This window comes from Mustela erminea, chromosome 4 (assembly GCF_009829155.1).
Source record: "Mustela erminea isolate mMusErm1 chromosome 4, mMusErm1.Pri, whole genome shotgun sequence".
NCBI lineage: Eukaryota > Metazoa > Chordata > Mammalia > Carnivora > Mustelidae > Mustela > Mustela erminea.
This window is the reverse complement of record NC_045617.1, coordinates 124,270,809-124,283,310: the sequence shown is the minus strand read 5'-3', so window position 1 is coordinate 124,283,310 and position 12,502 is coordinate 124,270,809. Positions and strand designations below refer to the sequence as shown.

Here is a 12,502-nt window from a genome sequence, read left to right as displayed (position 1 = left end):
TCTGGTTACCATAAAGTCTCAGATATGCAGGCCCAAATCACACAGTTCTTCCATAAACTGGGTCTGCAGAACACAAAAAACATGATGTGGGCAGGTGAAGAAGTTAATTGGGTACCCAGGATTACCTGTGGAATGCACTTTCTTCCCAACCTTAACTTCTAACACTCCCCAAGGCACTTCACACTCTAGCTGAAAGATCTAAACTACTGCCGACCCTAGTGCAGAGATGAAAGAGAAAAGAAAAGAAAGAACAGGGAGGAAAGGAAGAAAGCAAGCAAGCCAGCCAGCCAGTCACATGGTTATATCCACCAGCCAACCAGTCACATGGTTATATCCACCAAATACGAAAACTGATTCTATATGGATGTATGTGAGCGAATTAGAATGGGGACAGACAAGCTCTAGGCCGGAAACTAAGCTCTGATCCAGGACCACTTAAAGACCTGTGGAGAGGTACTTGCCTTTGCTGAGGGCTTTTAAAGTTTTGTATCTCATTTAAACCAACAGTACCATATCACAAAATCCTTAACCCCTGGTGGACATGAAGGCACATCCCAGGCAGCTCTAAACTGCAAGAGCTAATTCTTGTATCTTCCACTGTCAGAAAGGACACAGGCTATCTCACAATTTAGGAAGGGGGTTCTAGAGAAACTGAAGAGCCAACAGTGGGGGCCAGAACAGAGACAAAAAGAAGACAGTAACATGGATTTTGTATAAGGAAAAATCAGCACAAGCAGCCAGCCAACAGGTTGCCCTTGTTACAGAAGCCATATAATCCAGGATAAATTAGCTCTGAATCTGTGTTCTCAACAACCCCCACCCTTGCCAGGTAACACCTCAGGACTTAGGTCTCTGCCAACTTCTCTGACCACACGAAGAAAAAAAAATGTGGGAGAAAGAGGAAATTAAATAATATAAGACACTTATCTACTCCAGTTTACTAATAATGTGGGTGGTGACGCTTCAAAAGCTGAGTTTGGGAGTTAAGGGGAGGAGAGAAAAAGAAACCACAATCCCTCTGAGCTCAGCCGAGGTCTCCGCAGAACAAGTGTCAACGCTTTTAAAGGGCACGGCTTGTTCTCAGTTGCAAAGCACACCGGCTGGCAGGGTAGGCGCTGGGGACTGCTTACCCGGAAGCCCTCAGGACGCCCGTGGCGGGAGGGGGGGGCACTCCAAAGACATTGACATCACAAGCACCAAGCCAGGCGCGCTGCCCCTCCTTCGCGAAGAGGGGGCACCCGTTGAGGGCTCTCCTTGCCCTGCAAACACCAGCCTGGGGGAAGCCTGAAAAGTGGAAGCAAAACCAGCACAAATAAAAGAAAGACACATTACCTTGTTCATCCCATTCCCCATGGTGGCTGAATGCGAACTCTAGCACCCTTGGAAATGAGGTCGCAGGCTCACTAATGGCATGTTACAACAGGAGGGAGGAGCAGGTGGAGCGGGCGGGGGAGGAGGCCCTGGGGAGTAATTTCGTGCTCGCAGTATAAACAACAACAACAACAATCAGGGACATCCAGGCCACTCGGCTTGCTCCAGGTAGCTGGCCTGGATGGAAGAGCTTTCCGCTTGTCCGCCCCGGACTTCCCGGCCGAGCAAAGCAGAGAACTGGCGCTCTTGCCGGGAAATGGTCTCGCTTTGGCACTGCACGCCCCGTGAGCGCCCAATCAACCCTCCCCGGCGGCTCCCTGGGACTTGTAGTCAAGCTCCCGGGCGCAGCGACCGCTCGCCCCGCCCTGCGCAGCCCACAGCTTCCCGGCTGCCAGAGCCTGATCCCAACGCGCACGCGCAGCGCGAGCGCCGGGAGCAGCTGCGATGATCCGTTGGAGAAGACTTACGGGCGGGGGCGGAGCCTGGTGGCCGCGCAGGCGCCTCCCCAACCTGGCCTCAGTACGTTGCCTAGCAACCCCCCCCATCAGGGTCACCAAAACTCCCGCAGACCTTTTCCCCTGGGGCGACTGGGGAGACCTGTTACCAGTAGTCACCACCTTCCTTGACTGCCTCGGTGAATCAGGTGCTAATCAGAGCCTCGGTCTTCGCAGCTCCCCTTCTTCGGGTTTCTGAGGGTGACAGTTTTAGGCCAGGGTTGGGGGATTCCTATGGCCCTGCCCCACCCACGAAGACCGAGAAGACTCACCCGGTGGGGAAAGGTGGACTCAGTGACTCATCTCTGGGATGACCTAACCTCCCTACTGTGGGGGAGCAGATGGCCAGATCTCCGACCTCATACTGTGTCATAAGACGTCTAGTAGGTGCCGTCTTCAGATATAAACTGGCTGTAGTAGGTGGCTTAGCTGTGTTGATAGACTTGCTTCTGGAAAGCCCCTGTCCTTGTTAAACAGCATAATGTCTGCATTATAATTGTGTCTACAGTAGAATACTTTCCAAGTGACAATACTGTCACTTCTACTAAGCAGCTTTCTTCTCTGGGGACGGAATCCTTGAGGTAGGGGTTTCTCAGTGTTATTTTTATTTCGTTAGCATGCTCTGTACAAAATAGGTGCCCAATGTTAAATGAACATATCTTATCAATCTAATATGGCTGGGCTCACCCCTGATGACCTCATTTCAGCTGCTCCTTCTTGCTCAACAAGTTAACAGCCACATTGACTTTCCTTGTGCCTCTTGAACCTGCCAGGCTGGATCGTGCACTCTGTATGGGCTGTGCTCTCCATTCAGACCTAGCCCTTTGCAAAGCTGGATCTTTCTTTGAGGTCTCAGCCCAAATGTCACCTCCTCAAAGAGGCTTTTCCCTACCACCCAATTTAAAGCAGATTCTTAAGTCACAGTTAAGTTATCCTGTATTTTTTCTTCCTGGTATTTAACCTAATTGGACATTATCATATATGTTTGCTTACATTTTATCTGTCTCACTAAAAAGCAGCCTTCTGATGTAAAGGACCTTACCCATCTCATTCATTCCCAAAGCCACATGGTCTGGGATAGTACCTGGCATGAAATAGGGGTTCAGTATATACTTGCTGAATAAATTAATGAATTCTGGAGGACTGATACCATCAATTAGATTCTGAAGGATGCTGACATTTTGTAAAGAACTTCCAGATTCCATCTGAGTCATATCTCTCCTTGGACTCAATATATTTTCTGGGCAGTAGCAGGGACCAGAACCTCACATGTAGGAAGCCCCCACTCAGTGTTCACCCAAATTGTCTCCCATAGGTTGGTTGGAATCCAGATCTGCCCTCTTGCTTATGGAGTGTTTCTTCTCTACCACCTTTACTTTCTCTTCTCTTCCTCACCTTCCAGACACCTGGACAGCATATCTCCTATCCCTCTGCTCCTCACCATCACTATTTTTTTTACTGCCTTCATGCTTATAGATAACACAAGGTGGTTAGTAGACTGCCTGTGGGAGTCTGTCTGGGGAATCCCAAGACCAACCTTTGTTCCTGAATCTCATAGTGATCTTTGGAAAGATGATCAACTTTTCTTTTTTTTTTTTAATTTTTTATTTTTTAGAAACATAATATTTTTATCCCCAGGGGTACAGGTCTGTGAATCACCAGGTTTACACACTTCACAGCACTCACCAAAGCACATACCCTCCCCAATGTCCATAACCCCACCCCCCTTCTCCCAAACCCCCTCCCCCCAGCAACCCTCAGTTTGTTCTGTGAGATTAAGAGTCACTTATGGTTTGTCTCCCTCCCAATCCTATCTTGTTTCATTGATTCTTCTCCTATCTACTTAAGCCCCCATGTTGCATCACCACTTCCTCATATCAGGGAGATCATATGATAGTTGTCTTTCTCTGCTTGACTTATTTCGCTAAGCATGATACGCTCTAGTTCCATCCATGTTGTCGCAAATGGCAAGATTTCATTTCTTTTGATGACTGCATAGTATTCCATTGTGTATATATACCACATCTTCTTGATCCATTCATCTGTTGATGGACATCTAGGTTCTTTCCATAGTTTGGCTATTGTGGACATTGCTGCTATAAACATTTGGGTGTACGTGCCCCTTTGGATCACTACGTTTGTATATTTAGGGTAAATACCCAGTAGTGCAATTGCTGGCCACCGCAAATATCATTCTCAATGGAGAAAAACTGAAAGCTTTTCCACTAAGGTCAGGAACACGGCAGGGATGATCAACTTTTCTGAACCTGTTTTTTTTCCCCCTCCTCATTTTAGAGAGCACTGGACTTCAAAATTTTGAAGATCCTATTCAGCAATCAATGAACTACTTTTTCCCCTCCACTTCACTTTTGCTGTTGTTGTTTCCAGTAGACAGATGAACTTTCAAGAACATAACCAGTTCATAAGTTGGTACTTTCCAATAAATGGCAGACCCATATGAATTTTTTTTTGTAATCCATTTGGAACATTTCCGTTCTCTTACTCATTTCTAATAACCACTTACTGTTGTATTTAGTGAGCAATAACTGAACTTTAAGGTAGTAGTGTGCAAAAGTCCACAAGCAGAAGCTCAACAATTCAAGTCAGCCAGATTATGAGGGGTAGTACTGATAATTTCAGAGAATTGAGATAAACATCTGACCTAATGAAAAGGAGCTACTTAATCTTCCTTGGCCTTTTGAACATTCTGTAATGCAGAGTTTCTCAAACTCAGTATTGCTGATATTTGGGGCTGATTTTATTTATTTATTTATTTATTTATTTATTTATTTGTTTATTTATCTTTTGCTTGTGGGGTTGTCCTGTGCATTGTAGGATATTTAGGAGTATCCCTGGTCTCTATTACTATATGTTACTAGCATCCCTATAGTGTCATGACAATCAGAAATATCTCCAGTCTTTGGAGAGCAAAACACATTTCCTGCCATTATCATCTGAATGATAGGGCCACATAGATATCGTCTTTCAGACATGAAATCTCTTTCTTTCTGAAACTCTTTCCTTCTTTCTTTCTCTTGAAAAATTTATACTAATAGATGTTAGTCTATTCTTTAGTCTATTCTTAGTCTATTCTATAACTAAGAATGTTAGTCTTCCACAGAATTCTTAGGCCATGCTGTCATAAGAACAAACTAAGAACAGGAAGTTAAAATGAAGAGCTTAATATAACTAAAGCATGACTGAAAGTAAAGGAAGCTAATGAATTATGGAAAGAAGAAGAAAGATGGAGTCTAGAACTACCTAAGCAAAAGCACAAAACATTTTCTTTATTTCTTCAGAACTGCCCAGAAAGAGGTCACCCAGTTGACTGAGGCCATGCAGAGAAGCCTGATCATAAGAATGGGCTTCTCAATGACTTCAGCCTTTCAAAAACCACCAGTTTCCAGACCTCCAAGCAGTCTTCTGATTATGACCTGGGTGTCTTCCTTCCCCTTAAGAGGTTTGGAGAGCTCAGATCTCAGAGCACAGCCATCTAGTGAGGTCAGAGAAGAGCAGTAAAAGGGATGGTTACATAGGTAGGTAAGCAGGGTAGAGAAAGAGGGTCAGAGAATCTGTGGGTAGGTAAATGGAGAGATACTAGCAGACGTAATTAGGAGTCAATAAAATCTGCTATGTGTAGAGTTTCTGGGAGTGTTGGAAGAGGTAAGGCCAGTGTTGGAGGAATGGGGTTATCAAGAAGTTTACAAAGTGGACCCCTAGGCAAAAGGGGAAATAACAGCCCTTATTCCTAAAAATCAGGTAGAGACACTGTTGCCAGGCTATGGGCTATAACATGGATGCATGCTTATTTTGAGTATACCTAGCTTTCAAAATTGTAGGCTTCATGAGGACAGGAACCAGGTGTTATCCCTCTTTATACCCACCACCTACAATAGTTCCTAGTATATGGGGAAATTTTCTCATGTTTTTTGATTAAGAGAGAAAACACAACTGGGAGGTTGTTGCATTTGTCCAGATGTGAGGTTCACTAATAATTCATTTTTTTATATACTACTCTATCATCACCTCACCTACCTGTTTCTCCTTTTGTAGAGCAATTTTTATGTGAGATGTCTCTTTGATCTAAGGATGACCAAAGTCCTATTGTCCTTTGTTTTTGAAAGTGATGTAGTGCATACTGGTGTAATGGTGGTGGGCGGGGAGAGTCCTTGCACATAGTGCTTTCATGCATTGCTGTACTCTTGTACTCTGCCACTTGAGTTGCTATCATAGCTGTAGCTGGCAGAGCCCAACACTGTCTATAGTTCTGCCCTTGATATCATGGTTTTCTTTGAGCTTTGGTTAAGAAACCATTCCTGGTTTATGAACATCCATGTTGCTGGTTGGCTATGGTTATTTTTCTTGTCTGGAATGGTTTTCCTTGACCTCTGTACTTCCCTATCTCTGTCAAGAAAGGTCTACCTGAGACAACAAATGGTTCTTTTAAGAATTTCCATTTTGGGGGGCCTGGGTGGCTCAGTGGGTTAAGCCTCTGCCTTCGGCTCAGGTCGTGATCTCAGGGTACTGGGATCGAGCCCCTCATCGGGCTCTCTGCTTGGCCTTCTCTCTCTGTCTGCCTCTCTGCCTACTTGTGATCTCTCTCTCTCTCTGTCAAATAAATAAAATCTTAAAAAAAAAAGACTTTCCATCGTTTAAAAAATAAACAACAACAACAATAACAGTAACAAAAACCCCACAATTTTACAAGGTTGATGATCCCAGCCCAAAACTACTAAGATTTGAACCACTAATATCTTTTTAGATTCAGTATAATAATTGTCTTTTTTTTAAAGATTTTATTTATTATTTGACAGAGAGAGACATAGTGAGAGAGGGAACACAGCAGGGGGAGTGGGAGAGGGAAAAGCAGGCTCCCTGCCGAGCAGGGAGCCTGATGCGGGGCTCAATCCTGGGACCCTGGGATCATGACCTGAGCTGAAGGCAAACACTTAATGACTGAGCCACCCAAGTGCCCTACAATAATTGTCTTTTTAATCTGCCTGACAGTACTGATATAAGATATGGCTTGGGCCTTGCTTTCTTACCCTAACTCACTTGGGTATGAAGAGATACACCAGTTACCTTCTATGTAGTACTATATTGCTGACCTCTAAATTTTCATAAAGCCCTATTCAAAGTGACCATATGGCCTTTTATCTAGTTGGAAGTGGGATGGCCTCTAAGTGTCCCTGGTCAGAGGATCACATCTATCTGCATTTATGACATCTGCATGGCCAGTCACCCTCTTAAAGGCACACTTCTGCTTCTTCATATGCCTTCAAGGGCCTGGGGCCACCCAGAAGTGAAGATAGAAAGGAAGATGTCAAGGGAAGCTACAGCTCTGAAGAATGATTCGTCAAGAGTAGCTCTCCTCAGCAAATATAACATTTATCTGCTAAATGTTACTTTAAGGTTTTTCTCTAGTAAAGAGCTTTGTGTTGGTTAGTTTTATTTGTTTGTTTGTTTCACCCTTTTTTGTGTGTGAGACAGAAATAGAACTAGGTCTGAAGATTCTTCAAAAGTTTGGGTAGGGGGCTGGAGAGAGGAGGGGGTTTCCTCAAAGAATGGAATGTCCCAAGAGAAATTTCACTTGTCATGAGAGGGGAAGTCCATTTCATATGACATAATGGTGTCATTATTTAACACTCTGTTGGATTTTACATTTGTTAATATTTATCATTATTTTGATTAGTCACTCATCATTAAAACCCTGTGAATTATGAGAAAACCATCATACATAAAGAGGGCTTGGGCTAGACTACAGACCAGCATCTTCTATCCTATCCACACCAAGGTGCTTGTATTTCCCCAATAAAAACTTGTTCTGGAGGAGACTACCTTCTCCTTTGCCCCCTAAACTCCACTCACTCCCCAACCCAGCCAAGACCTCAGCTACAGCCACATTGTGTTACTCAAAGACCAGCACCCTTCAAGCACTGGTAGTCTTGTACTTTTCACCATCTCGTTCACACCTGTGTGCCTTGTCCATGCAGAGCTTCAACTTCAGGTCTGTGTAAATGACTAAAGCAAGAATAACAGCTGTAGAGAAATTCAAGCTGTTGCAGCATGGGGTACATTCAGTTCAAAGGAATTTCAAAGCCCTAAGAAAGGGCAAGATAGTCTAAGGCAAAGCTTCCCCTACTTCATTGATACATAACTTGCATACCAAACAGACTAGAACAGTGTCTCAATCTAAAAGCATTTATATTTGCCTTTAAAATGACATCAGTGTCTCCTCTATTCTGCTCCGAATACAAAGGAGTGCTCTATCTCTCTTGTAATCAAAGGGTCCATGAAGGTGCTTTTTCCCTATCAAAGGCATAGTTTGTCTTGAAAGTGATATGAAATCTATCTCTACAGCTAGAAAACCTTGTGATTTTTAAATGGCAGTTCCTCCTCTTGCTTGTCAAGGTTTTTGTGGGCAATAACAGAGGAGCAAGCACAATAGATGGGTAGCAAGATAATTAGATAAATGATATATAAGGCAGTGTGATATGTGGCTATTTTCAATGCATGCTCACTGCAATGCTTTTTAAGATATGTACAATTTAAAATGAACCTTTGCGTTTAAAATCTCACGACTTTTGTTGTAGTCACAACAACCAAACAAGTGGAGCAGGAAGCTCTCTGCATTGTAATTATTTTATTCAAACCATGATATGAAGCTTCTTTTTTTGGTATAAAGGTATGGTTTGTGGGTTTTTCTTTTCTTGAATAATAGCAAATCTAGAGATTTATAATCAGTGTAAGTGTTGAATCTGATTGCCAGATTTACAGAGCTGTCTGTTTTAGGACTGCAGAGGTGAAATATGCAATCAAGTGGTTGCAGAACTACTTTGAAACAGACCATGTTCACTTCCAGTTATTAAGTATAATAGTTCCACAGAGTTAAGATAATAATCTCTTAACCCTCTTTACCTATTTCCTAAAGAAATATGTGGTTTTTGTTTGCATCAGTCTCTTTCTGTTCTTCTTAACTTTGTTTCTAAAATATTTAATGATCACATAAAAAGAGGGAAGAGTCTGGTTCTCTAAGTAGGCATAAGCATCGATCATGTGGGGTGACCAACTTGTCCCAGTTTTCCCAGGATTTTCCTGGTTTTATGACTGAAAGTCTTGTGTCCCAGGAAGCCCTTTAGTCCTGAGCAACACAGGTTAGTTAGTTACCCTACAGGTATGCTGTATTTTGGGGAAATATGAATTCATTTGAAATGAGAACAAATACTTAATTTTCATTTAAGCATCTTCTTCTTTATTTAAAAATAGATCTATGTGTTTAATGTTAAAAAGGAACAGTTGCCTTCCATTACTGGGCAGAGCCAGGCAGTTCATAGCTCTGAAAACTGCACACTAAGCAAGAACTGGGCTCTCCTAAAGGGTTGTAATGGGCAACTGATACTTTCTAGAAGGAAATATTGACTGAAGAAAAGTCAATGTAAGTATTTCTCCCTAGAGAAAAATACATTTTGATCTTTCCCAAAACAAGTCAAAAGTTGTCTTAGGGCAGGCGCTCCTGCCCCGCCAGCGGACGGTTTCCAACGGCGGCGGGACGTTCCCTGGAAGGAGCCACGGGGTTGCGAAGAAGTCCACCCAGAAGGTGCTGGACCCCGAGAAGGACGGGCTGATGCGCCTGAAGCACCTGCAGGCGCTGCTGGGTCATATCGATGAAATCATTGCCCAACCTGTTTTGTGAAGCTGAGGAAGATGAATGCTGTGGAGCTGGGAATTCAGAGATGAAACAGGATCGTTGGTGGAGGCAGGCAGCAGCAGGAACTGGAGAAGCAGAGGCCTGATGCTGGGGTCCTGACCAGATGCGATGGCGAGATGATAGGAATAGGTATGGTGGGCAAGCAGGAGCCATGTACTGGAAATGGTACCCTGCCCATTGGGCACCACTGTGTGTGGTGATGGGAGCAGTGAGACATAGGACTGGACATGTCCCCAAGCTCAACCCTTCTTCAAAGGGAGCCTTTTATCACACCCTGCTCCAGTCCTGTTTGAAGGTTTCTTAATCTGACGAGGGACATAGACTTCTTCCACGACAAAGGGTGATGATAGTGGTGTGGTGACACCTGTCTCCGAGGAACTTCTCATCCCTCTATCGTGAGCCACTGTGACAGGTGAGCCACAGTCTGGAGTCAGTCGCCAAGAAGGGGTTCGAATGCCTCAAGGACACTGGGAGCAACCTCCAAGAGGGACCAGTCTGTCATTGCCATGCTGAGCTGAATTCAGCACAAGTAGAGGGAGAGGATGAAGAAGAAGCAGTATCTGCACTGAGCAGGGAGCCAGATGCAGGGCTGGATCCCAGGACCCTGGACAGATGCTGCACTGAGGGAGCAACCCAGGCACCCTGTGAGAGTTCTTAGACCTAGGATGCAGATGTGTGGAGGGCCATGGCTGACTTGGATGCAGTTGGCATCATTTCATGGCACATGGAATACACAATCTTGCTTCCTGTCTTGATAACGACATCTTGGTTTTCATGCTGTCTTAGAACAAGTAGAACTTGACTTACATGTAAGATCTGAAGGAGTCAAGCTGTTTCTTCTGTGGCTTCAAGCACTTCAGACAAACTGTGCAGAAGAGCAGGTGCTGGTTTTTGCTTGCCTCGTGCCTGGTTTCCCAGCAATCATGTTGTCCAGAGGGACCTGTATGGTGGAGACACTCATCAGTCCTAGCCCTGGTGTGGCAGATGGTGAGGAATGTTTTAGCCAGCCTTACAGGTTGAAATGACTCTGGAAGTTCTCTTGAGGGATCCCTCAGCTTGTCATGATCCTGAATAGAACTCTTTATTTCATAGGTGGGTTTGGAGGAGGAATTATTCCCTGCTCTTGTTCACAGTAATGTCTTACAGACATTAGAATAGAAAGAATCAGAGCCTTTTTTATATGCAATGAGGACGGGAGACATTTACTGAAGTGGTGGAAACAGGAATGGAAGGGAGGACGCAGATGTTGGAAACAGCAGGAAGTGGAGACACATCATGTATCCGGAGTGTTTTCTTGGCTGTGAATGAAATTTAAATCTGCCATCCAAAACCACTGTTTATTGTCCTCATTATGATTGTTTCACGAGTGGACATTCATCTGCTCACCCAGCTGTGTATTTTCATGCTGCATTCATGGGAAGACAGTAGCTGCTTCCTGGGAAAGTCATGGCAACCATCTGTGTCCCATGAGTTTTTAAGGAACTTGCCAGTTAGGGCCATTGATTGATTAATGCACATCACTTTATTGCCCAAAGACAGGTATTTGATCCTTAGGCTGACCAAAGCAGAATTTGGCAGAGAGAATAGTTTAGAAGGAGAGGTGGCTTCATGGGACTTTGTACCATATTTCCAACCCCTTGATGCTCACTGGCCTGGAGTGTAGTGTGAGCAGGTTCCAAAGGAGGGGCAGATGTATTTTAATGAAGGCCATTTTTTTAAAAATCCTTTGAACGTTGGTGAAAGATCTCCTTTTTTTCCCCACTCTGGAGCAAAGACATATCCACAAGAAATCACTCCACTCTTGCTGGCCATATCAGGGGAAAGGATCGCTGAGGACCAAACATGCTTTTTCCTTCAAGTACTATTGAACTGTATGGTTATTCAGGTAAAAGCAAAATCATTGATTATTCAGGAATGGTCTTCCTTTTGATGGGAAAGAGGAAACATTGCTTATTTTCTCCCAGCTCATCCATATTTTGTATGTTTGTTTGTTTGTTGAGTTGACTCTTTATGATATTTCACTAGAACTTGAATATGTGCTATATCACATCAGCAAAGACCTGGCATACATAATATTTTGTGTGAGAGTGTATGTCAAGGAAACATTTCAGTTCTCTCATCTGCTTTCATATTACCATATTTACACAGAACACTTCACTTCTAACACTGTGGCTGAGGCTGTGGATTTTTCCCTCACCAGGCAACTCTGCAACACCAGCTGGGTGTCCTGTAGTTTCACTCAGCTTTGACATTGTCTGCCTTGATATGGCATCTGATCCCACAGGTTAAGGGCTCAGTCCCGTGAGACTGTTCCATCACATTCAGGTGCCACTCACAAGTAGGAGGGGCCCAGGTTACCCACAACTTCTCTACAACTTGGCTACAAATCAGAGATTCCTTCAACTCCTCCTCCGGTTCAACTGAGTGGCTCACAGAACTCTGGGAAACATTTGTTTTCATTTACAATTTATGAAAGGTATGATAAAGGATACAGATGAACAGTCAGATGCAGACACACAAAGGGCACAGTCTGGGAGGGTCCCAAGCACAGGAATGTCTATTCCTGTGGAGCTGGGTTTCATCTCCCTCCTGGTACCTGGATATGTAGTTACCTGGAAGTTTCCTGAAACCCCTGCTATGAGGATTTTTATGGAGGCTTCCTTACATAGATGTGCTCTGCTTTCAGCCCCCTCCCCTCTCTGGGGGAATGTAGGGGTTGGGGTAGGGGTGCCGAAGATTCTAAATTCTAATCATGGTGTGGTCTTCCTGGTGATGTGTCCTCACTGACGAGCCATCTGGGAGCCCACCCAGAGTTGTGTTATTAGAACAAAATATTAAACTCAAAATGGACGAAAGACCTCAATGTGATATAGGAATTCTTGCCAGTTTTCTTAAGGGGATTCTTTCTCTCTGCTATCCCTCAAGATTC

At 44.0% G+C, this 12,502-nt stretch overlaps 1 protein-coding gene across 6 annotated transcripts in view; it reads right to left on the bottom strand.

The window, feature by feature from the left end:
* Positions 1–1,736, bottom strand: part of DUSP22 (dual specificity phosphatase 22) — a 75,225-nt gene extending 73,489 nt beyond the window's left edge. For 2 of the 6 annotated variants that reach the window (XM_032340924.1, XM_032340923.1), the window contains exon 1: positions 1,333–1,735. In XM_032340924.1, coding sequence (XP_032196815.1) covers positions 1,333–1,353 — 21 coding nt within the window. In that variant the 5' untranslated portion in view covers positions 1,354–1,735. Of the gene's footprint in view, positions 1–9; positions 64–1,332 lie in introns of all 6 variants that reach the window. The other 4 variants (XM_032340920.1, XM_032340921.1, XM_032340922.1 and 1 more) reach the window with 4 other exon arrangements.
* Positions 1,737–12,502: the final 10,766 nt, after the last annotated feature.